This window comes from Thunnus albacares, chromosome 9 (assembly GCF_914725855.1).
Source record: "Thunnus albacares chromosome 9, fThuAlb1.1, whole genome shotgun sequence".
NCBI lineage: Eukaryota > Metazoa > Chordata > Actinopteri > Scombriformes > Scombridae > Thunnus > Thunnus albacares.
Window position 1 is genome coordinate 6944366 of NC_058114.1, and position 18301 is coordinate 6962666.

General features: G+C 37.6%; 1 protein-coding gene across 1 annotated transcript; it reads left to right on the top strand.

Moving 5' to 3' along the window:
* The first annotated feature begins 3797 nt into the window (after positions 1-3797).
* LOC122989676 (retinal Mueller cells isomerohydrolase-like) lies at positions 3798-16914 on the top strand. The gene is made up of 14 exons (XM_044362701.1): positions 3798-3925; positions 5462-5544; positions 6867-7017; positions 7470-7577; positions 10787-10928; positions 11194-11341; positions 11707-11788; positions 12556-12688; positions 12770-12912; positions 12981-13110; positions 13904-14018; positions 14742-14836; positions 14961-15072; positions 15909-16914. The coding sequence occupies exons 1-14, from the start codon at positions 3915-3917 to the stop codon at positions 16052-16054; spliced, it is 1599 nt and encodes a 532-aa protein (XP_044218636.1). The 5' UTR covers positions 3798-3914; the 3' UTR covers positions 16055-16914.
* Positions 16915-18301: the final 1387 nt, after the last annotated feature.

An 18301-nucleotide genomic window follows, 5' to 3' on the forward strand; every position in this document is an offset into this window, starting at 1 on the left:
CAAGAGGTTTTAATCCTACACACCTGTCACTAAGACTAAATGGTTCACAGGAACTTTTTTGAAACTACAAGTGACCAAAAAGAGGTTAAGACTCAGCTACAATGACCTGAGAAATAGGTGTAAATAGTATGTAATTTTAATGGTTTGGCAGAGTTTAATCAAGTTTTGAAAACCATGAATCACTTAGTTACTCGCTAAATGATCAACGAGTTATCGTTATAAATCAGCAACACTGTCTGGCGATTTTCATGGTCACTGTGTGTTATGTAATCACTAAAAACTACCTAATTTCTAAGCAGAAAAGTGCTTCGGGATGAGTCCTGGAGAATTCATTGGATATTGAAAACACTTTTATATACACATTTATATAGTCTAATGTCACAAATCACAAATTTGCCTCAGGGGGCTTTACAATCTGTACCGCAATACAACATCTTTTATCCTTAAACCCTCGATTCAAGTAAGGAAAAACTCCCTAAAACCTTTAACAGGGAAAAATTGGAAGAATTCTTAGGAAGAGCAACAGAGAGATCCCTCTTCCAGAGCGGACAAACATGCAATAGATGTACAGAATTGACCAAGATAGCAAAGTGATAGTATAGAAAAGCATGGCAAAATTATATATAAAATAATACCTTGGTAACATATATGAAGAGGCAGGTTTTAAATGATAAAAAAAAAACTGCCTTTTTGGGCATAATGAAGGTTATCAAACCCAAAATACAAGTGTCCATTACACTGTGAAAGTGGGTATAAAAGGTCAAAATTGACTGTTTAAATTTAAATTAATTCCATCCTGAGGTCAGACTTTTAGCTTTTAGCATTTTAGCCCCCAAAGTGTCAAAGCTAATAGCAAAATCACAAATATGTTGTTCATTCTGTGCAACACAAACTGAGTTGTGGGGCGTGATGAGCATTGCAGCAAGCAATCACATAATAAATAACTCATGAACTGTTGGGAGTAGAAGAAACATTTTGTACTGAGGTACAATTGTGCTGATACAAATTTTCCATTTTGGATTTTTTGGTAAACACATTTTTTGCCTCTATTAGCATGTTTCATCCAATTTTCACCAAATTTGTACCATATTTAGATGATTCTGAACAAAACTTCTAAGTTTGTTTTTTGATATTGCTTAGCATTTGTCTGTAATTGATTACCAAAAATTTGAAGGCGTGGCCTAATGCACTTTACGGGCCATAACTCTTCAATGCAGAATTCAATCGCAACCAAATTTGGGAATGTTGTACATACAGCCACATCGCACAAGTGTGTAACATTTGATCCAATTCTACCAACAGGGGGCGCTACAATTCAGCAATTAAATTCTCAGTCTGATTTCCATGCTTGCTCCTCTCATGGACACATTTTTGTCAGCCCTTATGTCACCCCCCCATCCCCACCCCCACCCACCCACACACACAGTTATTGATTACAGTTGCTGAAAGCAATCATACTTTGTTCTTGTCATGCTTTATTGTTCTGCTACTTCTTATTTCACATTCTGTATGTTTTCTGTCCCTTTTCAGCTGCTGCACACTAGAAAAACCATTCAAATGTCAAACTGTGCAGCTCATTCAGCAGATGTGTGCTATTACTTTTCTGTTTTTTGACATATTCTAGTAAGTTTATATTACATTTTAAACATCAGAATTTACAATAGCAGTCTATGGGGGGAATTATACAACTCAGTTGGAACCTTTGTCACTTTGAAACTCAACTTCTTAGACATCCCTTATCCTACAGACCCCTTTCAAACTTTAAAACATTCACAAAACTTTAAATTGTCAAAGTTGTATTCAGTGTTGTGATACCTTTTGTACTTTTGGAGCAATATAAACCCAAAGTTAGGGCTTTCACAGCAGTTTTCAGACCTCATCAGTGTGTCATGGATCAGACACAGTGTAGAGCAGAAATATTTTAAGACCAGAAAAAAAAAATGTCTCACTCCCACAGTTAAATCTTCAAGCACATATCATACCTCAAAATGTTGCCACAAGCTTCCTCTCTGTCAAAATAGAAATATATTTCCCATATGTTCTAGTTTTTGTTTTTGAGATTTAAACCTTAATTGATAGGGAGAGCGCTGTCAAGCTCAATCTGCAGGCTGTGCACCTCCTCAGTCTCCCATTTCTCAAACTTACAGATTCTCTCCTCCTTCGAACACTTTGTAAACATATTGTATGTCATCATGCTCAGCAAGTCCAGGTCCCCTTATTATTATAAGAATGTCGGAGCTGCAACCCTTATTTTTATGCATTTTTATTGAAAGTCTTAATATGAAAATCTGATCTTGCTTACTGTCTGCTGTGTCACGTTAGCTCAGTGCATTGCTGCACTGTAAAAAAGAAAAGTTATTTCACAGAAATTCACTGTATTATTTTACAGTTTTTTTTTGTTTTTTCTACATTAAGTGTAAATGCGATAAAAATACAGTAAATTATTTTTATTAAAAATATTCACCATAAAATAAAGGCTGTAATCTGTTAATTAATATAATGGAATATTATAGTTTTTAACAGGATTATTCAATTACTTAATGGTCTTGAATGTTAAATTACATTGAATTCTATGTAAAAATACAAATAATACACATCCTATTACTGAATGTAAAATTAAGGCAACTTTCTGTTTTTTTACAGAAAAACTTAAAATAAATTTAATTTAAATAAAGTTAAAAAAAAAAAAAAAAAAAAAAGTTAAAAAATGATAAAACATCTGGCAGCAAAAGTTGCCAAACACTTACCATCAAATAACTGTAAAAAAAAAAATTATTATTCTACAAAGATTCTTTTTTAAATACAGATATTTATCTGACAGACATTATCTGCATTTATACAGTCCAACTGTTGTAAAATAAAAAAAAATTATAAAATATTGCTAGAATGTTAAATAAATATATAAATGTGCACAAAAAAATGAAAAACATTGCAGAAATACCTTGTAAGTTTGATCCCATTTGCAGGCAAAGTTACTCTAGAATTTCAGTACTCTTCAGCTTCCAGCAATGCAATGCAATCAATTTCAGCTTTCAGCAATCACATGCAATTTCTTCTGAAATTGCATTTTCAGCAGTTTACACTGCGAGATCAGCAGGAAAACAATAGCATCAGTTTCTTAACCTGCCCTCAGCAGCAATGAGACAACAGATGACAGATTACTGCCCTTTCTTATTAATGCAACCATTTGTTTTAATTCATCCTTTCATCTTTTATTCTGCTTTCTTTTGTCAAGATGACAGAGACAGACAGACAGACAATAAGACAGACATGGTCGATTATTCACTCCCTCCCTCTTTTTTTTCTGCGGCTCTCTCCCACCGCAGCTCGCCAGTTAAAATAGTTTCTCTAAGCTGTCTGGAACCAATTAGAAACGATCCTTTAACACGCATATCCACGTACAAACAACAGCACTCTACTTTTAAAAGCTGACTTTATTACTTTGACCCCACATCACTGGTAGGTGTTTGTGTGTTAGTGTTCTCAGGTTGGCAAAGAACTTGTTTTCTTGTTTTGGGGGCCCAGAGAACATTTCTGCATGGAGTCGAGGGCCAGACGGCTGAAAGGAGAGAAGACAAAGCTGGCTTGTTCGGATCTGGTTAAGACCAGAGGAGGAGGAGGAGGGCTGCAGGAGGAAGAGTAGAGGGAGTTGGAAAAGGGAAAAGTGGGAGTTCTGGAGCAAAAGGCATGAAAGGAAAAAAAGAGGAGGAGAGAGAGATGGCGAAGTGAGGAGGGGAGGAGAAAATGAAAGAAGGGGGTGGAGGAGAGGAAAAGGAGAAGGGAGGAGGGGGCCCAGTTTCAATCTGTCGCCACAAGAAATCTGTGTGTGGTTTAAATGCAGCCTGGAGTCTCTTCAGTAAGCTTGTGTGTGTGTATGTTTGTGTACAGAAAGTGAGTGAAGAACATAAAGCAGCATGGTCAGCCGGTGAGTAAAGCTTTCCCATTCTTTTCTTTAATGGTTTTGCATGTAAAAGGTTAGAAACTTAAACACAAAACACATTTTTTTGGAAATTACCTTTCAAGGCTGAAATGTGTTGATATAACAGAAAGCAGCTTACAGACGCCACTCTGTGACGTTTCTTGTTTTTCTGTAGAAAAAGACTTGATGATGAGTCAACTGTGTGGGTTTTGGATTATGTAAAGTTTTCCACAAGACTTCCTCCACTTCTTTTTTAACTGTAAACAGGACAAAAATCAAACGCAGCAGGAAAAAAATGCAGCAGTGAGACACACAATAAAACTTAAAAACGATGATATCTGCACCGTTGAAAAATACCTCGGTTAAATACCTGAGTTTCTGCTGCAGCCTCTGGACTTCTTAAATCTTTTGCTGGTTTTATGGTATCAAAGGAGATGCAGACAAACGTCATTTGTGCAGTTTTTCAGGGCTAATGGCAAAATGAGGGTCTGGTTTTCTGGATGCAAAACTCCCACCATTTCTTATTATCATTTAGCATTTTACAGCAATAGTCAATCCTCCAAGCTGTCTTTCTTTGTTCCTGTCTTCAGTTATTACCTCCTAACAAAAACTACCCTGTCGTGAAAATTTTATCAACCATTCAGCTTTTTTAAAGAATAATCTCACTGCAAGATCCATTCAGTAGCTGTTCTGCAGATTTCCATATCACATAATCTTCCTCAGCAGATTTAGTTTGGATGTTCAAGTTTCCATTTTTCTGGACACTTTAATGGACTGCTTTGATTATTTTAATATACTACTTTTTCTTTCTAATATATTTTTTTATGATTATTTTCCATTTCATTGAACAGCAGATACTACAAACAATGCAGTCCACACATTTCATCATTCCCTCAACCCCAGGCCACAAACAAAGAACAAAAACAGTGCTTCAATTGTATACAATAAGCCAAGATACAAAATGTCCATTAAACAATATTTCTTATAAAAACTCTTTTTTGCATTTTGCATTTTCCAAATATAAGATACAAGGTGACCAAAAATCTTAGAAAGTATGATTGCTTTCCATCGACAGCTTCTCAAGGGGAAGAAAATAAGATATTTAATCAGGACATAAATTAAAAGGTAGAGCAGTCTACATTTTATACAACATTTTAATTTTAAAAAACTTTAATCCCATAACAACTGCGCACTTCCACCTCCTGTGGAAGATTGTGTGATGCAATCAAAAGCTCCAGAACAGCAACTAAATGGACCAAGTTCAAGAGGGAACTTTAAATCTGAGCTCCTTTGTAGTTTAGAGAGTCAAGTTACTGTAATGTAAAAGGCCTTTCACAGTAGAAAAGAAGCAGCTGCCTCAGTTTCAGGGTCCTGGTATTGTGCTTGCTGGCTCGCTGTCACACTGTCATCACGTACTAGGACACTTGAATAGAACAGAGCCATTGTTATTGTTATCAGTAACACCTTTGCTTCAAGTGACAAGTCAAGTTTTGTTATGTTGTGGAATTATTTTTATTAAATTCAGTTATTGATTGTTGTCAGAGTGGAGCATCCAGCAGCAGGCTACAAGAAGATCTTTGAGACTGTGGAGGAGCTGAATGAACCGACACCTGCTAAGATCACTGGTAGGAAACACAACAGGATGTTCAACTTTATTTTATAGTTGACAATAGAGAGTCTCTGTTAATGTCACTAATGTTGAAATAATTTGACATTTCAGGAAATACAAGGTAACGCTCTATTTGACAGGTCTTTTAATTTTATACGTAGAAATTTAGAATTTAGAATTTATTTTTTCAGTTTGCATATACAAAGTCATTTTTCATACATATATAAACACAGAAAAAGAGACAGATACTTAAATAGAGCAGCTCAAAACAGCACAACAAAACAAAACAATTGAAACAAGGCATAAACAAAACAATCGAAACAAACAAAAACAAAACAATACAGAACAAAACAACACAGATCCATAACAGCTCACAGATCCTGTAGCCTGTCCTAATATGCCAGTCGCTCTCTCTGATCGTCCATTTCATATTTGTTTAATATGTTATTTTTAAACGTTTGTTTAAATGTACTAAATGTTTCACATGTTTTCAGTTCTTCACTACAGCTGTTCCATAAATTAACTCCTTTGACTGTAATACATTGATATTTTTACATTGGTCCTCACTAATTACTTCTTGAACATACAAAACAGCTTTTGGATACTTTCAGGTACTAATTGATTATACCTTTGTACATGATTTGAACCATTTTAGGTTTAGTTATCAATTTGCAAAAGTTCTTAATAAATTATATTCTTAACAATTCTTTAACAGAGAGATCTGTTACTTTTCTACTAATTTCCAGGGTATATTATTCTAGAAGCAGCTGCTGTGTAATTGTCAGTTATTGGGACATTATTTTGAAAGGGTCATGTAATGTTGGTAGTAAACAATATAATGTGCTCATTATAGTTTTAGATAAGAAAGAATCAAATATGCTAATATGTAGTTTGACACACAAAACTACACACTGAAAACTTCATCAGTTAAGAATCAAATTTATTAAGTTTTATTTTTGCAAATATACAACTATATATGAACCCAAATATATTGAGTACTTACCAACTCAACCAACTTCACACTTCCTTTTTTTTTTGTATAATTCGTACTAAATTGCACCACCCTTTTTGCAATATAAAAATTAAACAGTAAATACTTGCAAATTACTCAGAAAAATCTAGGAAATTAGTATGACATTAAAGGACTTGTAGCTTTCTGGTTGAGACTTAAAGAAGATTGATTCCACTCAAGAGTGATATCAAACTTCTCATCTATCTATCTATCTATAAGCTAGTTATTGAGGTTGTCATTATTATAAAATGTAGATATTTATAAATCATGTGTATATAAGCACAATCACTAAACTACAGCATACGTCATTCTGTGTGTGCTTGCAGGTGTTTTACCATCATGGCTGGGCGGCAGTCTTCTCAGGATGGGACCGGGTCTTTTCGAAGTAGGGGACGAACCTTTCTACCATCTGTTTGACGGACAGGCTCTCATGCACAAGTTTGACCTGAAGAACGGTCAGGTGACCTACTACAGGAAGTAAGCACAGTGCTCATTATCTTACAAAGCACTTCCCTTTTTCTGCTTTTGTTTCTTTCTCTCATTTCTTTCTTTTGTGTTTTTATATGACTTTAACGTCTGTTATACACCGTGAATTAAATTTACTCACATGAACTACTGATTACTTTTTGGTAACCAGATTGCTTTTAATCTGACATGTAATTTTTGTTAGTGCAGATGTTTGCTGCTGAGGAAAAGAGTAGACAGTATCCACATCCAAACTGGAATGTTGCAAAGGAAGGGAAAAAAAATTAAAAAATCAAAACTGGAGCCACAGACCACAAAAATTCTTCTGTTAAGCAGAATCAGTGGTGTGTTTCATGGCTTTCATAATAAGACAGTTTACTCAAGGTGAATAGAAAATAAATATCTTGTGTCTTCATAGTTCTCTGTCACATTACGGTATATATGTTTGTTATCTTTCTGCACAGGTTTATTAAGACAGATGCATATGTTCGTGCCATGGCAGAGAACAGAGTTGTCATCACTGAGTTTGGCACGGCAGCTTACCCAGACCCCTGCAAAAACATCTTCTCCAGGTGAGCCTGAACCCTGACTATTGATCAGACATAATCGAATCAATTACATAGTGCAGAAAACAGCTGCTGCACTGCTCTCTGTGGATTGAAACATTCAAACATCGGGAATGGATGAGATGTTCCAAACAGAGTTACAATTTGCTGCTTGTTACATAGCAGCCATTAGTGGAGCGACTGCAGGGGCTGAGGGGGTGGCCGCCCCAGGGCACACGCTCAGTAGGGGCCCCGCTGGGGACGTAGTGTGCGACCCCTCTAGGCCACAATGTGGGTTGCAATGGCAGAGTGGCGCTGTCCATATTGCTGCTTGTTGACTCCGTGTGACGTGAAGTCTGCAGAAACAGTGATTCAAAGTTAATGACTGACCTCATGGAAAACTTGAGTCAAAATATGAAATATTCATGTCTTTTTATGTTTGGGGTGAATGAAACTCGCCAGACGAAGTTTCAGCTGTCTGAGTCTTAAGAGCTATTGTGCATTCGTGTGTGGATGAGGCCAAACTATCCAACCTCACTTTGCCGTGCGTTGAGCGGGACATAAACACTTGTTTAGTGGTTGGCAGGTTTGCCACCATGAAGGAGAGGAGGATGAAGTTTTAAAAAGGGAGCGTGATATGTGCAAAGTTTGTTAAACTGTTCGGATTATTTTGCTCTATGGAGGATGGTGGACTGACGTTGCACTAAACTAGAGCAGGCTGAGCAGGGACAACAATTAGTGAGTGAAACATCCATAATTAGTCTTTATTAACTTAAAGTGTGCAGTGTTGTAGACCGCCATTTCTGTTTAATGTTTATGTTATTCCTGTGTAAGAAAGACATGGTATTGAGACAGTGCACCTGGCCTGTCACTGTTTATTGGTGGTGATGCTGAACTATTCGTCAATCAGTGCACATAGAGCACCGCATGCTGTTCTCAGAGCTGAAACATTTGAACACGACTGGCAACCTGAGGCCTGCTCGGCACAATAAGTGACGATTTGTGTTTATAGATAGGATATATCGCTGTTTTACAGTTCTGAATTTTAAAATGACTTAATCAGAAGGGCCCCTAGAGAATGCTGCGCCCCTCTGTGCTTCGCCCCTGCCTATGGGAGATTTTGGACCGATGTGTTAGACAGAGCTCTCCACCACCATCATCAAAACAACAAATGAGGGAATATCTTTTTGAAGTATATATTTTTTTAAAAAGTGGCGATTTTTTAAATTTTTATTTTAATGTATGTATTGTATGTTTTTTCTAATGGACTCTAATGGACTTCTAATGGACTGAGTTTGACAATAAAGTTGACCAGTGATGTGAACCCAGTGATGTGGCAAACATCTCAATCAAGTGTGTCCTGCACAGTGTGTCAAAAGTACATAAATGTACATAAATGTACATAAATCTATCTATCTGGTGACCCTTGGGATGGGCCAAACCCCTAGGTTGGGAATCACTGGACTAAACTAGCTAACTGTATATAAAGTAGTTTAAACTAGCTCCACCTCCAGCAGCTACAACAGTAACATGCTGCTCTAACACTGATGCTTCACTATTAATAATCTAATGATGTCATATATAATAATATATCAGTCAGAGGGAACAAACCACTACTTTTACTGCAATACTTTAACTACAGTTTGCTGCTAATACTTATGTACTTTTACTTGAGTAGGATTTTTCATGCAGGACATTTACTTGTAATGGAGCATTTTTACATTTCTGTATTAGTACTTTTACTTAAGCAAAGGATCCAAATACTTCCTCCACCACTGGAAAACTTGTGTTATAGTTTATAACAAAATAGTTATAACACAATATAGTTATAGTGTTATATTGATATGTATCTGTGGTGCTGCACTGATAGTAGTTGCTCGTCTTCTCCAGGTGGAGGCAGTATGGGACAAACTAAACAGCATTGCTTTCTGAGGTTTCTGATGGAACATGAAGCTGTTTTAACTATAAACACATGATGTTTGAGCGCGTGCGTTGTCAAAGCTGTTTGTTGTAAAGTGTGCAGAGTGTAAAAAGACTGGGTCCCGCTGTATTACTCAGGCTGGACTACAGCGTCTATTCACAGGCGCGATCCCACTACTGAGCGGCACGGGGGCTTTGACCTGCTCCGTCTCCGACCTGGGCCGGTGCACCCCTCCTTAGACGACCTGGTGTTCCCGGGCTCCCCCAGGAGCACCATATCGATACCGAACTTAGCGCGGACACCCGATCTGCATAGTCCGCTGCAGCTCAGAGCTCCTGAGCTCAAACGATCCTCCAGCCTCAGCCTCCCGGTGGCTTGGATTACAGGCGCGCGCCACCGCACCCGGCGAGATGCACTTGCATCCGTCGGAGTTTTGGGATTTAACAAAGGTGATGTCACCAAGAAGCACGCTCCATCTAGCGGCGAAAATTACGAACTACAGTGTTGAAGGTTCATCAAGCAAGTCAACAGTTTCCCAAAGATGAACACACTGATAATGCCTCATGTTTTTTAGAAAAGATACATGGTTTTATAACATGTCTTCATGGCAAATTGTTGCTTTAATTTATGCCCATTATGAATTTATTGATATCATCCTACAATAGCCTATATATACAGACGGCTGAGAAATTAAAGGAAAAACTGGTATAGGTCTGAGTGCTTGACCCCTATGGTGAGGGGATCTGGTGGCTCTGTTATGCTGTGGGGGGCATTTTGCTGGCATTGTTTGGGTCCACTTGTCCGCTTAGAGGGAAGGGTCACTGCAAATCAATACAAAGTTGTTCTGAGTCATCACCTTTATCCTATAATGAAACATTTCTATCCTGATGGGAGTGGTCTCTTCCAGGATGACTGCCCCAATTCATAGGTTCACTAGGAGTCACTGAACGGTCTGATTAGTATGAAAATGATGTGAATCATACGCTGTGGCCTTCGCAGTCACCAGCTCTCAAGCCAATTGAACACCTATAGGCATAAATGGAGCGACCGCAGGGGCAGAGGGGGCGGCCGCCCCAGGGCCCACACTCAGTAGGGGCCCTGCTGGGGACGTAGTGCGTGACCCTTCGAGGCAGTGCAGCAGGTTAAAAGGGGCTCAAGTGTTTAGGTATATTCACAAGTCATGTCAGCTTTATGTGTGTAACTTTTCACTAATGTCTGAAGTCTAAATACTGAATACTGTCAACAGTGCGGTCCATAAAGAATAAGACTGGATATCGACTAACTACCACTTCTCCATGTCGATGTGTCTGTGCAGATTCTTTACTTACTTCAGAGGCATTGAGGTGACCGATAACTGCTTAGTGAACGTCTATCCAATCGGTGAAGACTTCTACGCTGTCACAGAGACCAATTACATCACCAAGATTGATCCAGATTCTCTGGAGACTTTAAAGAAGGTGAGAGCTGATTGGTTTACATCATACGAATGAATCTGTTGGACTTGGGGACAAAATTGCCCCAATAAAAGTTGTGATTTTCATGTAGTTTCAGAATCCGTAAATACAATATTACTATTTAAGTACCAGGGTTACTTTTTAAGTATTACATATACAAATGTGATGTGCAATAGCAACAGGACATTTTATCACACCTTTATCATGACTCTGACTCTTCACCAGTTCTATTCATTCTCTGCCTTGTGTACATGTATTTATATTATAGGTGGACCTGTGTAAGTACCTCTCAGTGAATGGGGTGACTGCCCATCCCCACATGGACGCAGATGGCACAGTCTACAACATTGGCAACTGCTTTGGCAAGAACATGAGTCTGGCTTATAACATCGTCAAGATCCCACCTGCTCAGAAAGGTCAGTTTTGTTCATACAGTAATTCACGATGGATAGATGGATAAGATAGAAAGAAACATAGATAAGAATGAGAGGAAGAAAGAAAGGAAGGAAGGAACATACATAGCTGTAAAATAAAAAGAGACAGAGATAGAGAAACAGAGGTAAAAGTAACATAGATAGATGGAAAGAATAGATAGTAATAGAGCCAGAATGGATAAGGAAGGAAAAAAGAAAGGGAGAAACCTTGATAGATGAATAGATGAAAAGAGAGAGGACAAAGAGAGACAAAGAAGGAAAGACAACACTAATATCATACTTGACTGTCAGTATTAATATTGTTGCCTGCAGTGTCACACTGACTCTGGGTATCTTTGTGTTTCCAGACAAGTCAGACCCCTTAGAGAAATCCCAGGTCCTGGTTCAACTCCCCAGCAGTGAGAGGTTAAAACCCTCCTACATACACAGGTACAGAGGTAGCTCCTCCATTTCTCATAAATACACTGTGATATTTGACAAAGTCTGTACTTTGGAGTGAGACTATGTGACTTTTGAAATAGAACATACTTTCTTTTACAGATAAAAAATTGAATTCAGAGGCAATAAAATGCACCTTTGTTGACTTCAGTACACTCAAGGGTTTTGCTGCTACAACCTTAAAGGGGAAATATCTTGCTTTTTGTGATTTCCTGTTATGATGTCGGATATCTGTGTTAAACTTCCGAAACTTGTGGTTAACGTATCTAGAAATGCTCCTTATAAGTCAAAAACCAGAACGTTGCTGCTCTGAACGTTTAGTTTGCAATTTAATAGTTTTTGGACAACAGTGGAGGTATTCAGCACAGAGAAATAAGGTGTATCAGGCTTTAGATGCACACACAATACTTGTTGACCATAAGAAAAATAAAGAATATTGCCTTTAATTGGTCTGGTATGACTAGTAGTATATGGTGGCTAATGTTAGCTAGCAAACTTTAGGTAAATATTGCTGTATAATGGACATTACTGAGTTAGTTTACTGACTTTATGACTCTTCTCCACTCACATTACCATTAAAGTATGTTTTATTATTCAAGATTATCCCATAATTTTGGCTGCTGCTTTAAATTTGTACTTGTTTGACAGAGCTTCACCAAAAAACTCTCCAACTCACTGTTTGTGTCTGTGATTGCTCAAAAAGTTGCTACCGCTGGTTATTTATGTGTCCGTTTGTCTCTCTGTTCGTCTGTCCGTAGTTTCGGTATGACAGAGAACCATTTTGTGTTTGTGGAGCAGCCGGTGAAGATCAACCTGCTCAAGTTCCTGTCGGCTTGGAGCGTCAGAGGAGCCACGTACATGGACTGCTTCGAATCCAACGAGAGCTTGGGGGTAAGTCGGAGAGCGTAGGTTTTGTTTGATTACTCGTGACTGCCTGCACACTTTTGTTCACGTATGTGTGTGTCATTGTAGACCTGGTTCCATCTGGCCACTAAGGACCCAGCAACTTATCTGAGCAACCACAAGTTCAGAACATCAGCTTTCAACCTCTTTCACCATATTAACGCCTACGAAGACGACGGATTCATCGTTGTTGACCTCTGCACATGGAAAGGGTGAGCGTGCCGTTGTGTGTGTGAGTCTGTGTGAATTATCTGGTTTTAATCTTTTTCTCTATCTACAGTCATGAATTTGTGTACAACTACCTGTACCTCGCCAACCTGAAGGAGGAGTGGGAAGAGGTGAAGAAAGCAGCGATGAGAGCTCCTCAGCCTGAGGTCAGAAGATACGTACTGCCGCTGGATATACACAGTGTGAGTGCACATACACACACACACACACACACACACACACACTGCAATTTAGTGACATCATTTTTCATGTGTTTACTTTTTGTATGTCATTGTTCTGTGAGCTGTCATTATGAAATGTGGTGGAGAAACTGAGGTTTTAGTTAATTTTGTCTCTGTCTCTCTTTTATTTATGTAGCAGTTTTCTCAACAAGGTTACAAAGTGCTTAACAGTGAAGAAGAAAGAATTAACAAATAGCAATTAAAAACAAATAAAAACATACATGATACATAAATGTCACATAAACTAAATTAAAGAAATTAAGGAAACTTTTTAAAGACATTTGCACAAACCAGTTTATATTGTACATTTAAATACTTATTCGCAAATTATCTCTGAGAGATTTGTCATGTTGCTTCTAACAGATCCAAGCTGGTTTAAGCACAAATGATCCAGAGTAAGATCCACACATCAATAAAGGAAACTCTGACTGTATGGAAGTTTTGTTTTAACTGTATTTAATCATATTATATGATTTAATATATGCTGGAGGTCAAGCTGGAGGCCACAGAGGTTAACATCACACCTGTCTATTTCAATTTCTTCTTTGTGAAGAATGAATGTGCATCATTACTATTTAAACCAGGCTTGAATTAGCCTGATCATTTAGCTCTAAATTAGCTTTGTGGAGCAGCTTAATCCTGGATCAGTTTGTTCAGGCCCTTTTTCTTAACATTCTTTGCAAACTATACCTCAGACTGGAGTGTACTAACAGTTTGTGTGAAAATCCATGTCTGCGTGTGTGTGTGTGTTTAGGAAGAGCAGGGAAAGAACCTGGTCTCTCTGCCCTACACTACAGCTACTGCTGTTCTTCATAGCGACGGAACCATCTGGTTAGAACCTGAAGTCCTCTTTTCTGGACCGAGACAAGGTGATACACACACCACACAATCACACACACAAAGTACAGTCATACACGTGCAAACCGACACACACATATGCAATAACATCATGCAATCTCATAATTACAAATATTTATACGCTGTAAAATGTGCAACTTTGTGTATCTTACGTGATTATGGCCACTTTCACACAGATGTCGTACAACATTACATGCAATTTTTTACTTTTAGTACTTTTTGGGCATTTTTATGCTTTTACTGGCGTCAACAGTACAGAGATGACAGGAAATGAGGGGAGAAAGAGATGGTAATGACATATTACAAAATCTCACCTTTATTAAATAAAGTTTGAGGCTTTTGATTCATATCTTGCACTGCACTGTAACTTTTATTCTCCTGTTGTATCTCTTTTAGCTTATTTTTATTTTGCATTTAACTCTTTTAAATTCTGTTTAAATGCGTCTTTCTATAATGTCTTGTGTTTCTTCTATATTTTGTCTTAATGCCATTTATGCTTTATTGCCTTTCTTTGCCTCAAGCCACCAGGGCACCATTGATATTATAGACCCCAAATTAATTAAAAGTTTAACTTAAAGGTTCTTTCTTTACTTTAGAAACAGCCACTTGACAAAAACAACAATGCAATTTATTTCTTGTCTCTGAAGCAAACCCTCTTTTTTTGTAATTATGCTTACAGATTTTTTTATTTTGGTCTCTTGTCTCGGCATTATGTCTCTCTCGCTGTCTCTCAGCCTTTGAGTTTCCACAGATCAACTACTCTCTGTGTGGTGGGAAGAAGTATTCCTTCGCTTACGGTCTGGGACTCAACCACTTCATCCCTGACAGGGTAGGACCACTTTAATTATTCACAAAAGGAGACAAAAACAGTTTTAAGGCCTGACGTGTGACATAATTGATGCTGCTGTTGATTAATTAACAGCTGTTGGTTGTTTACTGATGACTTGCTGTAGATAGTCAAGCTGAACGTGCAGACCAAAGAGACCTGGGTGTGGCAGGAGGACGAGTGTTATCCATCAGAGCCGCTGTTTGTACCATCGCCAGGAGCTACAGAGGAGGACGATGGTAGGACACATGCTCACACATAATTATACTTTCACACATACACACACACATAAAGCTTCAAGAGTAACACGTAGGTCATTGTAGCTGGAGTGGAGCTGGAGCAGTTGGCTCAGACTCTGGTTGTACTGGGCAGCTTTCAGGTGTGAATGTGTCTAACTGTGTTGTGACTGTGAGTGTGATCAAGAAAAGGAGAGTCTGGCTCTCAGTGAAGCTCCCATGAATAAATAAAGGTTAAAAAACAATGAGCTTTGTTGCATGCCATATCCCTCACTCAACATATCAAGCCAAAGATGCTTCCACGGTCACGCTAGACGAGAAGAGATCACCAAAGTCATTACAATTCATGATCTGGGCATTAAAAATGTCTGTAACAAATTTCATGGCAATGAATTCGATGGTTGTTGAGACATTTCACTTAAAACCACAAATGTGAATCTCATTCTGGCGCTGCAGAAAAAGATAGCAGATCACCAAAGTCACAAGAATATATTATCTGGGAATGGATATCTGTAGCAAATGTCATGGCAATCCATCCAATAGTTGTTGAGATATTTAACTGGCATTGTAAACCCTTGAGCCTTGCTGCTAGTATAGTAAAAAAGAGAACAAACATCAGAGGTTTAATCTAACTCTTATCCTAATCCGTGCCTGCATATTATAAACTTATCCCTAAATCAAACTGGTAAATTTAAGCCTGATAATGAGGCTGAATTGCAATTTTGTTTTACTTAAGTGTTGGTTCTATAGGAATTTGCATGACTAGCAGTGGCTCAGGGATTTGAAACTAGGCTATCTGAACATACACATATTCCCCTTCCTCTGTCTCTGTGCTGCAGGTGTGCTGCTGAGTATTGTGGTGAAGCCGGGGGCAGAGAGACCAGGCTTCCTGCTGGTGCTGGACGCCATGAAACTGACAGAGCTCGCCAGGGCGGAGGTCAACACCATCATCCCTGTGACCTTCCACGGCATGTACAGACCATGATCCTGACTGTCATCCTACAATAACTCGTCCAAGATACATCCTAAAATACACCAGTCATGTTTACTTTCCTGCCAGCCGGCTAGATTTTTCAAATAGAAATGGACTTCAAATAAATTTTTGGGTTTTGTTTTTGTTTTTTTGCCAAGCTGCTGATGAAGTATATTAACTGTTTATAACTAAATGTGAGATTAAACTCACCCAAAGTCAGTTAACGCTGAGAAATTTACTGTAAAACACTTAATCATGAGCAGTAAATAAGTAAAATGAGGTACATTAAATGAATAAATGAGTGAACTGAACCAATAAATTATGTACAGAGCAACATTTCTGTTTATAAAGAGGATGTTTTCTTGTAATATCTGATCCATATGCTGTATATTTTTATTTAGCCAGATATCTGTGGTTAATGGGATTCTTTGTTGAAACTGATGCATTATTTTTCTTCAGCAAGCATTTTGGGGCAAACTGTATTACAAAGACATTCTACATTTTTTCTGGATAATGAATTATTTCCATTTCTCCTTCACATTAATGGACCTGTAAAACACAACCAATTACAACAGTATATATTTCATCCAGACAGTTCAACTATGTGTCTTGTTAACATGGAGAAAAACAGTGCATGTGAATAGAGAAATCACTTATCAGTCTGTTTTTGTAACCACTAAGCAAAAACATCCACATTTTCTACAAAGAAACCATTTTAATTCATAATTAAAATGGGATCTGCATGTTTGTGAAATCCTACTTGTAATGCAGGAGCAACAATTAAGTACAAACGCTAGTTTTACAATAGATATTTTAAAATGTATCTACTTTTTTTTTCTTTTACACAAATAAAAGTGATTACATTTCATTGATTATTTCACATTTGTAATTACATGACTTGTTACAGTGCAATTGTTTTGACAACAGTTACTGTAAAATAAATTGTCACTGGGAAATGTATGATTTAGTTAAAGCTCCTGTGAGCTGCAAATGGAAAATTACATGCACTGCAGCACTGAGTGACTTTACGTTGGTCAAGGTGTAGTGAACCTTCATGTTTTTACAAGTACCTCAAGTACCTTTGAAGTTCCCAAGAACTGGAAGAGAGGCCTCTTTTATGGAGATAAATTTCTATAAAAACACATTTCCATCCTCTATTTGGCAGATAATTGTTCTATGGCATTTAAGATGCAAAATATGCAAATATGAGGTGATCAATAAAAGATCATATGTGCATATAAAGCGACCACAGGGTCATCATGTTCATCATGTCCTATGAAATGGAAAAGATTGAAATATGTTGTGTTTACAGCTCGGTTCGCAGCCCCCAAGTGGCCATTTTGGTGCAGTGTCCATGCTAACACCTTTGCATTCAGCATGTGCAATAATTTGAGTAAATATGGAGTATGAAATGTGAAATATAATAATTTTATGTAACCAGGAAGATACTTTACTGAAATTGAAAGTGTCTTTTACAGCAGTTAAAGCCAAGACAGCAGCAGCACATAGTCATAGAACACATGACACAAACCTAAAAAGATTTAATATGAAGAGAGTAATCAATAATCAACAATACACCTGAGATCAGTAACATAATGAAAAAGTATAAGCCAGCTAATAGGTGGGAAGCGAGTGAGTTTAAATATCATGAAATAAACATTAAAAAGAAAGTGGAAAATTTGCTGAATTTAATGATGATTATTCATTTAGTGTTGATTGATTCTTGTGTATTAATAGTAGTTGAATAATGAGAAATTGACTCAAACAGTCAAGGGTTGGGTTGTGGATTAGAGGACACTGGTTAGAGAGATTTTTTAAGAGTAAATTCAACTGAATTGTAGCCACTTAACATAAATCACAAAATACAAAAACAATGAGGTCTATTTGAGGAAATGAATACAATTAAAGGCTAAATGATTTACAATAATTAAACAGACTTACTCAAATATAAAAATAAATACTGTAGAATAAATAAAAGTAGAGACTAGTGATATAACCCAAACTAGAATATACTATTTAAACATAACAGTGAGGTCATCTTTGCCAAATGTCCACAGCGCCTATATTTCCTGAACAAACTCTGCAAGCTCCAGGCTCATCAATCAGTTCTGCAAGCTTTTTATAGGTGGTGCATCGAATCCATCCTCACTTTCAACATAACAGCTTGGTAGGTTGGGAACCACTGGACTAAACTGTAGCTAACTGTATATAAAGTAGTTGAAACTTAAGTAGGACGTCCCATGCAGGACTTTTACGTGT

Bases quoted from the DNA above. Each gene is read 5' to 3' on its own strand.
- LOC122989676 (XM_044362701.1), top strand. The intron at 5,545-6,866 runs GTAGGAAACACA...GTGTGCTTGCAG, and splicing joins GACACCTGCTAAGATCACTG to GTGTTTTACCATCATGGCTG. The intron at 10,929-11,193 runs GTGAGAGCTGAT...TTTATATTATAG, and splicing joins CTCTGGAGACTTTAAAGAAG to GTGGACCTGTGTAAGTACCT.